Here is a 15,442-nt window from a genome sequence, read left to right as displayed (position 1 = left end):
ATTTTCTATACTTTTTTTCAGTCCTGGCAGATGAATGTTTAACAGAGTCATATGGTATTCCATTGTAAAAGGCATTAACCTGTTTACTTTAATGAGTTAATGATAAGATCTTGCTTTTATATAGTGCATTTGAAGTAGGCAAGCATTCAAAAATGCCTCACAATAGTATACCTAAGCCAAATAAGGAAATATTAGGATTGGTGATTGATAACGTGGTCCAGTACACAAGTTTTGAAGATGGTCTTAAAGGAAGTAAAGGTAGAGAGACAGAATTTGAGGTAACATTAGAATTTAGTACCTAGATGGCTAAAAGCATAGCCACCAAAGGTGGAATGAAGGAAATGGAAATGTGTAGATGGACTCCATGGTTGGAGAAACACAGATTTCTTAGAGGATTATAGAACTGGAAGAGGTTACAATTGAGAGGATAAAAGCCATGAAGACATTTGAACACGAGGATGAGAATTTTGAAAATTGAAATGTTGCTGGATTTGGGAGCCAATGTAATATTGTGAAAACAGACCCATTGCGACTTAGGATGTGGAACACAAAGTGTTTAATCAGTTTATTTATGGAGTTTGGAAGCTGCAAGGCCAACTAGGGTAGCATTTAAATAATCAGTAGCGGATAAACTGAGGTAAAGATGAAGATCAGCAATGTTACCAAGATAAATGTGTATGGTCTTTGTGATGGTGAGGTCAAAAATTTGTAGATTTTTTGGTTGTAGGTTGTATTTGCTTAAGTGTGATACTAAGACAACAAACAGTCCAGATCAAGCAGAGAAATGGATGGAATTTGTGGTGAGAGATTGTGATAGAAGGTGGAACACAATTGCTTCAGACCTCCCAGTATGTAATTGAAGAAATAGTGGCACCTCTAGGACTGGATATCAAATGAGTGGTTTGACAGCACAAAGGAAACGTAGAGACTAAGAGAGGCAGTGTACAGTAGAACCTGCCTATTCCTTCAGATGATGTTATTGGGAGTTAAAAGGTAGCTGAGAAATTGGAAGAAGCCAAGGATAGGTCTTCCAGAAGTAAAGGTATGGGTGCAAGAAGAGAACACATTATAGGTGATTCTCTGGCAGCAATTGAATAATTAAGAGTAGTTGTGGTTCTGTTCGCCGAGCTGGGAGTTTTTCTTGCAAACGTTTCATCCCCTTTCTAGGTGACATCTTCAGTGCTTGGGAGCCTCCTGTGAAACGCTTCTGTGTTGATTCCTCCGGCATTTATACTGATTTGAATCTGCCGCTTTCGATTGTCAGTTGCTGTCCATTGCAGTGGCCGGTATATAGGGTCTAGGTCGATGTGTCTGTTGATACATGTGTACAGACACATCGACCTAGGCCCTATATACCAGCCACTGCAATGGACAGCAACTGACAACCGGAAGCGGCAGATTCAAACCAGTATAAATGCCGGAGGAATCAGCACAGAAGCGCTTCACAGGAAGCTCCCAAGCACTGAAGATGTCACCTAGAAAGGGGACGAAATGTTTGCAAGAAAAACTCCCAGCTCGGCGAACAGAACCACAACGAGCACCCGAGCTTCAAATCTTCTCACAAACTTTGAACACCAACGGGCGAGAGACGCTAAGACAAGCCAGGAAATGGGAATCCTGTGCTAACCGCCTAAGTGCCACATATGAACAACTCCGATTCCTGCATGAATGCCGGAAGAATCGAATCCTTCCACAATGTGTCAGATACAGACCACCAGTCAACAATCCACAAGCCAGGGACACAGTCAGACAGAACGGACTCAGGATGATCCAGGTAATGATTACAGATGATCACAAGAGACTCCACAAATACAGACAAGAAATTGCGCGCCAAAAATCGTTAATTTTAAAAGCTACCAATCAGGAATGGACCCGGACCATAGAACAGGCTATCACCATAGTACAGAACAGGACCACACACCGCAAAAAATCGGCACTAAAAGAAAAAAATGGCCAAACTAACACACAACGATAAAGACACCACAACACACCTGGGTTAAAAACCTCTCCCACAGACAGCTCACAGACACAGAAAGAACAATACTGGCCAAGGGACTTAACTACAACCACAGGGACGCCAAGACAGCAGACTTCCTAGCAGCACTAGAATGCACACTCAGGAACAATGGATTGACAGAAGAGACACAACAAACAGTGAGACAAAGTATCGTACCTATGAAATCTATCAACAGACACATCGATCTAGACCCTATATACCAGCCACTGCAATGGACAGCAACTGACAACCGAAAGCGGCAGATTCAAACCGGTATAAATGCCGGAGGAATCAGCACAGAAGCGCTTCACAGGAGGCTCCCAAGCACTGAAGATGTCACCTAGAAAGGGGACGAAATGTTTGCAAGAAAAACTCCCAGCTCGGCGAACAGAACTACAACAACGAGCACCCGAACTACAAATCTTCTCACAAACTTTGAAATTAAGAGTAGGACAAGCCAACCTATTGGAGCTGAGTAACAGAAAAGACCTGGTAGAGACAAACACTGTGGTGAGTGTGTCAATGGCTGTGGATTGGTCAAAAAGAACAAAAGGGAACAGTGAAAAATGATCACAACTCAAATGATATCATTTATGACTTATCTAGCCATTTCAGTGTTGTATCAAAGGCAAAAAAACTCACAGTCACTCCCTGAAATCTATCTCTTTGATCAAACTTTTGGTCACCTGCTCTACTACTGTTTTATTTGCGTTAATATCAAATATTGTCTTAGAACGTACCTGTGAAGTGTGCGGGGACATTTTACTGTGTCAAAGAAATTTTAGAAATTCAAGTTGTTGTTGTTGGTTAGATTTGCCCATGGTGGTTTTTTTTTTAAACGTAGATTTCGACAACAGATTGGGATTAACAGTACCACCTAGTATGGCGTCAGAGAGAATTTGGGTAGTTGGCAGTTTTATGGGAAAACAGCAAGACATGTTTACATAACAAGATGTGCTTGGGAAGACCATAAGAAAAGATAGGAGAGAAATTAGAGGAAAGTGCAAGTTCAGAGCTAGGGAATTAAAGTAGGTAGTGAAATTGTCTATTAAAATAGTAAGGAGATAAATGTCATACAAATGTTTTAAAAATTGGTTTATTAATAACCCAAGTGTAGTTTTTAATCTTATACAATTAGTTGTTTTCATCTGTACATGCGCTTATGTATATTAAGTTTATTTAAAATTCTGTCTCAAAAATAATATATATTGAAATAATTCGAGTTTCAAAAGGCTGTGAATATATCAAGTTGATAAGTATTTGTGAATATACTGTCAATGTCTTATTATCTCAGTCAAGTATGAATTTATCTCTCTCACTTGGCCTGATAGCTCCCCAAATTCTTTCTGGAACAGCTATGAATAATCATTTAACGCTGGGTGATTATTCATCATCTTCAAATAATTATTCACAGGTTCAACTAAAGTTCATATGAGTAAAGGTCAACTGGGATTGGCTGATGATGAGATAAATAGTATTATAAATGATGAGCTGAAAGAGATAATCAATTACCATCAAGTATCTGTAACACCTTCTATTACAGTCTTAGCAATGGCAGCCAACTAATCGTAAAACCCTATATTCCATCACAGTGCAATACCAAAGCTCTCTGTATGCCTCAGTGAATTAGTTAACTGAATTCAGCAGTGTCTTAAATTTTCTAATATAAATAGAATCTAAGACAAGTAGACCTTTCTGCATGGCTAAGTCTGAAGTTTGACTTACTCATAGTATTTAAGATGCTAGGCTTCAAATATCTATCAGTGTGTTCATTAGTGCGTAGCCATCACACACTGTTTGCAAGCTATTTTGTTGTGCAGTTTTATGATAGCATACTAAATTTTATCCAAAGATATGCTGTACCTAAGGATTAATCCAATAATCAGGTCCTGATCTCACCGAGGTCACTGTAGGCAAACACAGAACAGAAACAAAGCAAAAGGAGAAGATGCTGGAAACATGCTGACAGCATCCACAGAGAAAACAGAAACCAATGACTTCTTTTTAGGAAAGGACAAACAAGTCAAGAGAGTCAGTCGGGTCATTACATTGGCACATTGTACTGACTGATCTCAAAGTGACTTGCCTCAGGCTTGGCAGAAGTTTTAAAAAAATAAATGAACAGGACTTTTGCCATGTCACTCCACGTATATATTCGATGGAAATGTTTACATGTCTTAGTACGATTTCCAAGTACTCCTGTAAAATGAATTACTTTTACTTTAATGTGTTCTATATTGGGCAAATCAAGCAATTCAAATAGTTACATTCAGCACCATATTCATGCAGTGATGAATACATACAGCACAAAAGAAGACCCTTCAGCCCATCATATCCATACCAGTTAACAAGGATGCTACGATTGCTAATTCCCTTTTCTATTTCTTAGCCCATAGGCGTGGAAGCTATGGCAGTATCTAAATACTGCTTAAATACTTTAACTGTTTCTGAAACAAACATCTGTTTAAACAGAAAGTTTGAGACACCCAGCATCCTCTGTGTGAAAATAAATTCTCAACTCTCCTCTTAGCCTTCAACCCCTTACCTTATATCCATATCCCCTGGTTACTGATCCCTCTACCATTAGAAAAGGTGCCTTCCTATCCATTGTCATTTTAATCTTTTACACCTCGTGTCAGGTCCTCGCTCAACCTTTGCTGCTCCAAGTAAAGGAGCCTCAACTTGTCCAATCTTTCCTCATCACTCAGACCCTCCAGCCCAGACAGCAACCTGGTAAATCCCCTCTGCACCCTCTACAGTGCAATTACATCTTTCTTATTAGCTCAAAACATGTGTTGGCTAACTAATAAAAGACAGAATTGGGATAATGGGAATATTTCCAGGGTGGAAACCTGTAACTAGTGGTGTGCCATGGGGATCAGTGCTGGGGCCACAATTATTTACAATATATATTAATGACTTGGTTGAAGGAAGTGAATGTACCAAAGCTAAATTTGTAGATGATTGGTGGGATGGAAAGTAGTGAGGATGACATACAGAGTCTGCAGAGGGACATTATCAGGTTAAGTGAGTGGACAAACACTTGGCAGATGGAATATAATGTGGGGAGAAAAGCGGTTATGCATTTTGGCAGAAAGAATAGAGGACAATAATATTATTTAAATGGAGAAGGATTGCAGAGAGTTGCAGCATAGAGGGATTTGGTGTTGGGGTCCTCATGTGTGAATCATGAAAAGCTAGCATCCAAATTCAGCAGGGAGTGTGGAAGGCAAATGCACTATTTGCCTTTATTTCAAAGGGAATACAGTATAAATATGGGTAAGTCTTGCTAAAATTATAGGAGACACTAGTCAAACCACAGCTGGAATACCATGAGCAGTTTTAGTCCCCTTACCTAAAAGACATATTGGTATTGGAGGCAATCCAGACGAGGTTTACCAGATTAATTGTGAGGAACTGTTTAATGAGGAGAAGTTGAACAGGTTGGGTTTGTAGTTATTGGAGTTTAGAAGGCAGGACATCTTATAGAAGCATGCAAGATTCTTTGGCGTAGATGCAGAAAGATTGTTTCCCCTTGTGGAAGAGTCTAGGATTAGAGGACATAATCTCAGAGTAAGGGGTCACCCTGTCAGGACAAAGATGGGGATTTTTTTTTCTTTGAAGGTTGTCAATCTATAGAATTCTTTACTACAGAGGACTGTTGAGGCCAGGTCATAAGGTATATTCAAAGTTGAGATAGACAACTGTTTAATAAGTAGGGAATCAAGGTTACAGGACAAGGAAGAAAGTGGATTTCAGTATTATCAGATCAACCATGATTTAATTGAATGGCTCAGCATTATTACCAAATAGCTCATTTTGCTCCTTTATCTTGTGGGCCCACCCTTTTAATTTATAGGAACAGATTTACCCTGTGCTCTCGTTATTTCCTCCTTGACTACCACATGTTGCTTTGACAGTTTTATCTGCAAGTAGCTGCTCCCAGTCCACTTGGGTCATCATATATTAAATTGTATATTAAATTGAACTATTTTCTAGAGCAGACACTGTGAAATGAGTGAAAGTGAGGACTGCAGAGGCTGGAGCTATGGCCCTTGTGACTTTATAAATCTCTAAAGGTCACTCCTCGCCTCCTATGCTCCAGTGAAAAAGTCCAAGCTTATCCAGCCTGTCTTTATAATTCAAACCCTCAAGTCCTGGCATCATCCTCATAAATCTTTTCAGAATCCTCTCCAATTTAATAACATTCTTCCTGATGAAGGGCTTTTGCCAAAACATCAATTCTCCTGCTCCTCTGATGCTGCCTGACCTGCTGTGCTTTTCCAGCATCACACTCTCGACTGTGAACTGAATGGTTTCCTCTGCTATTTCATTCTCTGATTCTAAATGTTTCCATTTCTAGTTTGTTTTTCTGTTACACCAGGACCTAAGAATATTGCCTTTAACAAATGGTAATGAGATTCATAGACTCAGAGAGTCATATAGCATGGAAACAGAGCCTGCAGTCCAACTAGTCCACGCCAACCATGTTCCCAAACCAAACTATTCCCACCTGCCTGGGTTTGACCCATATCACTCCAGATCTTTCCATTCATGTATTTATCCAAATGTCTTTTAAACATTGTAATTGTACCTACATCCACCACTTCCTCCAGCAGTTCATTTCACATCTGAACCACTGTATATAAAAATGTTGTCCCATGTCCTTTTTAAATCTTTCTCCTCTAACCTTAACAATATGCCCCTGGTTTTGAACTCTCCTATTCTAGGGAAAAGACCCTTGCTATTCACTTTAACTATGGTCCGCATGACTTGATAAATCTCTAAACCTCAATCTCCGATGCTCCAGTGAAAAAGCCCAAGCCTATCTTTATAATTGAAACCCTCAATTCCTGGCAACATTCTCATAAATCTTTTCAGAACCATCTCCAATTTAAAAACATGCTTCCTGTAGCAGGGTGATCAGAACTGTACACAGTACTCCAGAAGAGATCTTACCAACATCCTGTGCAACCTCAACATGACATCCCAACTCCTATACTCAAAGGTCTGAGCAATGAAGGCAATCATGCTAAATGCTTTCTTAACCACCCTGCCTACCTGTGATGTAAATTTCAAGGAATTATGTATCTGAACCCCTAGAGCTCTCTGTTCTACAACACTGCCCATTATACAATTACAGTCTGCCCTAGTTCATTTTACCAAAAAGCAATACCTTGCATTTATCAAAACTAAACTCCATCTGCCACTTCTCATCCCATTGACTCAATTGATCAAGATCCCTTTGTAATCTTAAATAACCTTCTTCACTGTCCACTATATGACCAATTTTGGCATCAGCCACAAACTTACTAACCATGCCTCCTAAAGTCCCATCCAAATCATTGATATAAATGACAAATTGTTTACTTTTTTTTATATAATGGTGATGAGTAGGCTTCAGTGAACATCTCAATTGCCAAAGATCAGTTAGGCTTATGTCAAAGTATTTTGTAGTTCTAACTACAGATCCTGGAAGCATATTTCCATTGTGAAACATACTTAAAAAGACATCAATGATCATTAAAAGATTGAGACACAGTTATTATAATTTTTTCAGTAGTATTTTCTAAATTAAACTTTATTTATTAAATAAAACAGTATGCGCTGAAGGAAGTCACCAGGTCTTGTAGTATTTATCGCGAGTGAAATAGAATTAATGTTTCAATTCCAATAGGACTGTTCTCTGGAAATTTTATTTAATTGCATGTTATTATTAATATGGAATAATAAGAAATAAACTATTTCAATTAGGGCTGATAAGGATGTTAACTTTGCTCCTTTCTGATTGTTAGTATGCTTTGGTGTGCTTTGGCTTGCACTTAAGCGCAAATTCTAATGTTGGACTGAAAAGATCAAAAGTCCTGCTTCCAGAAGAGATATTAAACTGAGACACAGAATCCTGACCAATGTTCATTGCTCAGCTTATAGCCTCAGGAACAAATCAACAGGCCATTTTGTCTTACTGCTGTTTAAGAGACTGAGTACTGTGCAATTTGACTGCTGTGTTTGCCTGCAAAACAACAATAGCTACAATTGAAAACAATTCTTTGGCTATAAAGCATTGAAGAAATCTATTTTTCATGCTGGTTGTTAATAAACTCCTTTTATTCCTAAAAGCACCACCTTTGATTGTCTATCAATTGTACAACAGAATTGTATAGTATTTTCTCCTCTCTTTAAAGGTTCAAACTGTAATTGAGTATTTCATGATAACCAGCTAACTTTATGTGAACCTAGACTGTAGGCGCCCTTTAAATTACATAGACATTGCATTTTAACCCAATCAAGCGACATGCACAGTTTCCAGGTCACTGAAAATCTCTCCACGTAACTATCCTCTTTAGCATGGGATCATTGAATTCAATAGCAGAACCTGCTACCATCCCAGCTGAGATCAGCTAGCTCATCACAAATCAGGGATCAAACCAGAGAGCTTTCATGGTCTTTTTGATTATTCCATCATGTGTAATAATGCACTAAGGCAGCAGTGGCATTTAGATCAATCAAATTCCTTCTGAATTCAATGCCTTTGATATAATTTTGTATCTTATGTTTAAAAAATTATGAACATTTATCTCAAAAATTTAACTTAGCTGTTTTGAAGAAAAGAATTCAGAAACTTTCTCTAGCCGAGAAAAAACATGTTTAAATCCTGGCAGCAAAATATGTTATGAATTAAAGCAGTGATTGACTGAAGAAGAGTGGCTGCTCAAATACCTTTGTGTTCTGTTTCATGGCTGCACCAAAGAGCCAGAGCTGTTATGAATAGAGATAAAAGTCATTTTCAAAGTTAAATATTCAAATCCAGATTCACTTTCTTTATGTTGCAAAACATAAAGCACTGATATTGCAATTCCTCATCAGATCAACTGACGCAGAATACATCCAAAATATATTTGGAAATATTTAAATAGATCTCTTGGTGTCCTCATAAACTTACTTTCAATGCCCTCTAATAGTACTCTATTCCAAAGATTTCACTGAATCTTCCCTTTCATGTATGGAAACTAGACTCCAGTTTGAAATGGGCTGTCTTGATCTATGTTTTCTTGTATTTATAACAGGTGACTAAAGACAGCATCAATGGAACATTACCTCTCATGAATTGTTGCCAAATTACATTACACCTTGCTTTCTCCAACAGAGTCTTTATGCTTTACCCATCTCTGCCCATTATAAACTTCAGAATATTTTAGCCATGCCCTTATCAACAACATAACTTCTAGATCTTCACCTATATTTTTCCCCAAACTTCATTAAGCCTCTCATGAACAAAGAAATTACTTTCAAGATTTTTGCCAACATCTTTAAGTCTGAACTGACTTTGACGCATTCTATTTGGTCATCTCCTCAGGAGGCTCAGAACTTCTGGCATACCCTCCACTCTCAGATATAAATTTGCCTTCACTTCACTCTGCTATCTGTAATCACTGTTATAACTAGCTGCTTCTGTCCTTTAGAAAGCCCTTCCTCAAAATGCTCTCTCTTTCTGTCAAATGTCCCCTAACATCTGTTAGTTGAACTATGTTTTTGGCTATCTACCTCTTTATTCCTTCTGAGCAATTTTCCCTTTCATATGGTGTCCATTTTCCTTTGCTTCAAAAACTGTTTTCAGACATGAGAGTTATTATAACAATCCTGGCAACTCATTTTACTCATAATTCAGAAATGCTACACTTACCATATTACCATGGCAACAGCTAGGATTGTAAAAGTATTCCAACAGATAAGACACTATTTTCCCCTTTTTGCAACCAGTGTAGGGGGTTGGGTGTAAGGTGGTGACTAACATGTCACCTCTGCTGTTGAGAGAACGCAGCTGATGATGGACCAATCAGATTAAGAGCCTATAGGTAAGACAGGACAAGTTTGTAGACCAGTAGCAGGCTCACACTTGCTTCCCAATCAGAGGCTGTGAGCTTCTGGGTCATGATCCATCCGTGGGTTCTACCAATGAGAAGGTAAGGGATCTTTATCACCTTGTCACAGAGTAGAGGTTATAGGGTGAGGTGGTGGAGAGGCGGAGGGGTGGGTGGTGAGTATGATCAGAGGCAAGGGAATGGGATTCCTCTAGCTTCCCATTCATGTGTCTAATTGCCTCCAAATTGGGTCATTCGGAGGCTTCCCCACACTCCCAACTCGGCAGGTAGGTTACCCTGGCTTTCCAGGTGGGAAACTAGGCACATTTTACATCCGCCAAACCACATATAAGTATTCCATTTTGGTGACAAGCGTACTTTTATCTATTTTATTACAAAATTGCTTAATGTATTTCACAAAGATTAGAAAGAGGTGTCAGTAACTAAAATGCAAAATCTTCTTATTGACAGGCACAGCAACGACCAAGATGTTCTATTTGACCAGATACTGATGGGGCATCAGGAATTCCCATCACCATATTGGGATAATATTTCTGACTCTGCAAAAGTGAGTATCTGCCAATATTAACCAGAAATCCATTAAGGTGAAGGGCATGCACGCAAGCTAAATGTTTTATGGTACCTTACTGAGATTGATAACACCTGTTGTTTGAAACATAGATTTATGGGGAAACCTAGGGTCCAAAACACATCTTTGTCTGCTTGTACTTTTCAGGTAAGTTATATTGCTGATGAAATTAGTGTGCAGACAGTGAATGGCTGTATGAAATATGCATAGGGTGATTATTTGACTCCTAAGGTATAATTTCAAACCGAGTGCTAGAGGATTGGTATCTAAAGAGATCATCAATCAATGGTGGCTCAATGGTTAACATTGCTGCTTCACAGGGACCAGGATTCTGTTCTACCTGGCAGTGGCTGTCTGCATGGAATTTGCACGTTCTCCCAGTGTCTACGTGAGTTTCCTACAGGTGCTCTAGTTTCAATCCACAGTGGAGTCTGCACAGTCCTTCGAAGATCATCCCATCTAGACTCCCCCCACCCATTATCTCTGTAACCCTGCATTTCCAATGCCTAATCCACCCAGGCTGCTTATCCCTAGACACTCTAGGGCAGTTCACCATGGCCAATCCAGATAAACTGCACATGTTTGGACTGTGGGATCCACAGTCACTGAGCCGTTATGTCACCCTATTTGCTCTTGACATAAAGAAGCTCCCCACTGGACTTTTTACTTGATTTTTCCAACCTTCTTGCACATCATTCCACCCATAGTGTGACTTCACGATCATATGCTTCTTCGTGTTTATCTATTGCCCTCCAGTCTACCTACTTGAATCTCTGAAAGGACAAAAAGCAAAAAAGGGCAAGTTTGTAGGATGAAGAGGAGCAAAAGTAGGAGATTCTTTCTTTCACCCATAAGCAGCTTGTAAAATAAGAAATGTGTGTGATGCAAGGAGGAGAATTAGGAGTACTGACACTGTCAATGATTTCAGTTCCTCCCATGGCCATATCCTCAGTGATTAGCATCCCAATAATAGACAGCATAGTCTACACTATAGAACTTAGGACAAAAGACATACCTCTCTCTTTCTGATTAGCTTCTACTGCCTCTGGTTGCATGTCACCTTGCACTGACAGAGAGAGGGAAGTGAAAATGGATTTGTACATTTTGTTTTGGGGTGGCGGTCATGGTTCATTACCAGGCAGTGTGTGCAAGCTGTGATGTGGGTGTGAGGCTTGCAGCAAAGCTAAGTATATGAGGGTGTGGTGGGGCATAGGAATGTCAGGTTTGAACCTGATTGATGATGATTGTTAAGTTAATGATCGTGTGCAGTGCAAGGAACATTCAAGAGTGCAGTTAAATTGCTGCAAGGCAGCTATCAGGGCTCACCACTGATCATTTAGTTGGGACTTTGGAGATGGGGGGTAAACATGGCTCCCTCTAAATGTCAGCCATATGCTTTACCTTTGATGCTTGGATAGAATTGGACAGTAAATGTCATAGAAGTTTGATTGTTCATTGCATTAAAAGATTAATTATTACAAGTTTGGTTTATGAATGGAACAATTTTGATCACTTGATAAGAGTTTTCTTCATTCCACACTTTTGGATTCTCTTGTACAATAGCACTCTTAAAATCCCTTGAAAGCATAGGCTTACACAATCTAATTGCATTCCTTTTTACTAAATTAGAGCGCTTTGACACTGGGCGATGCCTGGAAGTACTTTATTTGGACACATACAGAATGTTGCTGAATGATAAGGCGCAGAGTAAATATACCACTCAGCAGAATTACAACCTCAGCAAATCTGCTGCAGGAGGCCAGGTGTCTCTGCATGCAGGCAGATGGAATAATTGGTTTGCAAATCTTCATTGGGCTGTTCTTGTGTCACTATCAATTCCAATCAAGAAAATATTTGAATACATCTGTAGAAATTACTATTCTTCTCATTGTTACAATGCTGCAGGCTGGTAATATGAATATGACTTCCTTTTGCACTCAGCACACAGAGATAGTAGTGCAGTTGTTGATAAAGTATAAAATTAGAAATATGATTTCTTTTGAAAACTGCTAAAGGGGACTTTCACACTATAGCCTGAAGGTCCTAATGTTACTGCGTTTCAAGTGATTATTATTGTGGAAGAATTTTACTTTTCTCCTTACACAGAACTTTGCTGTTATATTGCAATACTTTAAAATGGTGATATAATTGAATGTAAAATTCATTGATTTAAATAGGTGCAGAAAATTAGGAGAGTATGTGGATAATATGACTGTTTCAATGCTATCATAGATGATTACTGATCCCATGATGGAGATGACACTGATGGGACCATAAATCAATAATTAATTTAGTTAAGCTTATTTACCTTGATACAAATTCTAGACTTCCCTTTGGCCTGACTCAATTTATTTATTGATGTCTGGAATGCTTGTATGTAATGAAGGACAGGATGCAACTGCACCACAATGGCTGCAGCTGCAATTAGTATAATATTCTGCCATTTGTAATTATATCAATTTTGGCTAGTTCAAATGAGTGCATTTGGAATGATATTTCATGTCATGGTAAACAGGATAAAAGAATTTTTCATTGACTCAGCAAAATGTATTATATCTTAAGTAGATGTAGTCAAGAGAGACAGATAAACATTTCAATTAACTTAAAGTCACACAAAGTAATATCTTACTAATGATTGCTACATCATTTTAAATTAAAATTAGAAATATTAAATTCTAAAGTATTAGGGTTGTACGGTGGCTTGATTATTGTGCCAGATAGATGATACATCTAAGATGTGGCAAAGTTTGGAGGGAATTTGGCCTTCATTTTTTCAGAATACAAAAAGCACAGTAGAATATTCCCACCACCTTCAAATCAGATCCCAAATAAATGTGACAGGACCCTCATTTCACCCACTTCTCTCAGTGATGCTGACTGACTATTACAGGGTCTTCACCTTGCCCAGTTCTCTCAGTGATGCTGACTGCCTATCACAGGGTCCTCACCTTGCTCATGGCCTTTGAGACCATTCAATCTTGGGCTGATAAATAACAATTAACACTCTTGCCATGCAGATGCTAGATAGTGATTATATTTTTTTGATGTTCAATAGAATTAATATCATATGACCAAAAGAAGTAGGAACATGAGTAGCCCATTTTATCCATTGAGCATGCTGCACCATTAATATTCTCTTGTACATTGGCTGATCCAACATTCCTGATGTCTACTTTCCCTGTAACACTTTCCATTGCTTAATTGCCCCGGTATTAACATCCTGGGATTATCGTTGCCCAGAAATGGAACTGACCAGCAATATTAACACTGTGGCTAAAAGAACAGATTATTCTGCCAGTTCCTGATTCCCCAAAGCTTGCCCGCCATCTATAAGGCACAAAACAGGAGTGTGATGGAATAATCTCCACTTGTGGGATAGGTGTAGCTCAATAACCCTATTCAGAACAAAGCAGTACATTTCTTTGCCGTCCCTGCCATGACTTTCAACAGCCATTTTCTTCACCACTGGCGCATTGTGAAAGTAGTGTGTACCATCTACAAGATACAGTGCAGTAACTCACCAAATCATCTCCAATACCACCTTCTAAACCTGTGACCTTTATTGCCCCAGAGGTCAGGGCCGCAGCTGCATAGTCATGTAACCATTTGCATGTTTCTCTGCCAAGCCACACCCCTTCACTTGGACCTATGTTGCTATTCCTTTACTGTTGCTGATAAAAATCCGAAATCCCATGGACTGAAACAGTTCAGAAGTCAGCTGAAGATCACCTTAACCAGGGCAATTCAGAATGGGCAGTAAATGTCAAACATATGAAGAATAGCTTAGATTTTAAGTCACAATCTATAATCATCTATAAAATAATTGACTGTTCTGATGAATCTTCCAGAATTGCTAGGGAAATGTTAACAATTAAAAATTCTGGGGAGCAAAAGCTTAAAATTTCACCAAAATTGAATGCATTGATTGGGAGAATTTAAGACCCTAAAGTAACCAAAAGTTTTGAATAATGGAAGAATAGATTCACTAACAAGTAGAGAATGAAGTTACTGTTGGATTTATATGAAAAAGCTTGGAAAATGCCACAACCTTTCTACACTGTTTACATGATACTTTCTAAAATGTCTGCCACATGCCATACTATTTTAAACCATATTGATAAACATAGTTGAAAAGGGGCTAGATTAAGAACTGAGAAGTTTTCACTTGTTAAATTATATATCTACTAAAAAGTAAAGTCATATTTATTAAAGGATCATTGAGCATGCTTCCCTACACTACAACACAACTGAAAAATTAGTAAGAATTGGCAATTAGTTCTGGCAATTAGCACAGTGCGCTCAAAGCAGTACTAAATAGTGTGGTCAGTAGAGTAGCTAATATTAGGTCATTCAACTGAAAAGTTTTTTAAAAATCCATATTTATTTATCTAATTACAACAGTTTGGATTTTGGATTAGTCTACAGTTGTGCATGAACAGCAAATAATCATTTTCTAAATGTTTCCCTTTTTGGTCTAATTGAATAAATATCCTTCAACTCTACTCCTGTATTCAAATAATTATTCCTTTTACTTTATAGGAGCTCATCACCATGATGCTACAGGTTGATATAGAACAGCGATATTCTGCACAGCAGTTGTTGGACCACCCTTGGGTGAATGTAAGTCTTATTTAAAGAGTGCTTGTACTTCAGATCTCTGGGGCATATTACTGGGACTTTGGCAGAATGCTTAATTTTATTTTTAGATTTCTTATTGGTCTGTAAAATTCTTTCATCTCTATAATTGGTTTAACACATTTTTTCAGATCATCTGTGATAATGGATATATGACTAAGCTATTGTGTTCAGTATTGTCTCCCAAAAATACTGCAGATGTAAAGTGAAGCAATAACATATTGATGATAGCTTGAATTTATATTCTTTCAAACGCAGCTGGTAGACAATGCTGGAATTGCAGTAGTGTTTCCTCACCTTAATGCATGTTTATACATCCAGTAGTAAACATGTCTGTTATTATTATGGTACTATCACAAA

The 15,442-nt window shown here is 38.4% G+C and overlaps 1 protein-coding gene across 1 annotated transcript in view; it reads left to right on the top strand.

The window, feature by feature from the left end:
• The window catches only part of dclk1a (doublecortin-like kinase 1a), a 351,798-nt gene that overhangs the window by 288,191 nt on the left and 48,165 nt on the right, over positions 1-15,442 (top strand). Inside the window, exons 13-14 of the mRNA XM_060826980.1 lie at positions 10,330-10,426; positions 14,987-15,067. Of these exons, the coding sequence (XP_060682963.1) occupies positions 10,330-10,426; positions 14,987-15,067 (178 nt within the window). The remainder of the gene's footprint in view (positions 1-10,329; positions 10,427-14,986; positions 15,068-15,442) is intronic.

Source organism: Hemiscyllium ocellatum, chromosome 6, assembly GCF_020745735.1.
Source record: "Hemiscyllium ocellatum isolate sHemOce1 chromosome 6, sHemOce1.pat.X.cur, whole genome shotgun sequence".
Taxonomy (NCBI): Eukaryota; Metazoa; Chordata; class Chondrichthyes; order Orectolobiformes; family Hemiscylliidae; genus Hemiscyllium; species Hemiscyllium ocellatum.
This window is presented reverse-complemented; position numbering and strand designations above follow the sequence as displayed.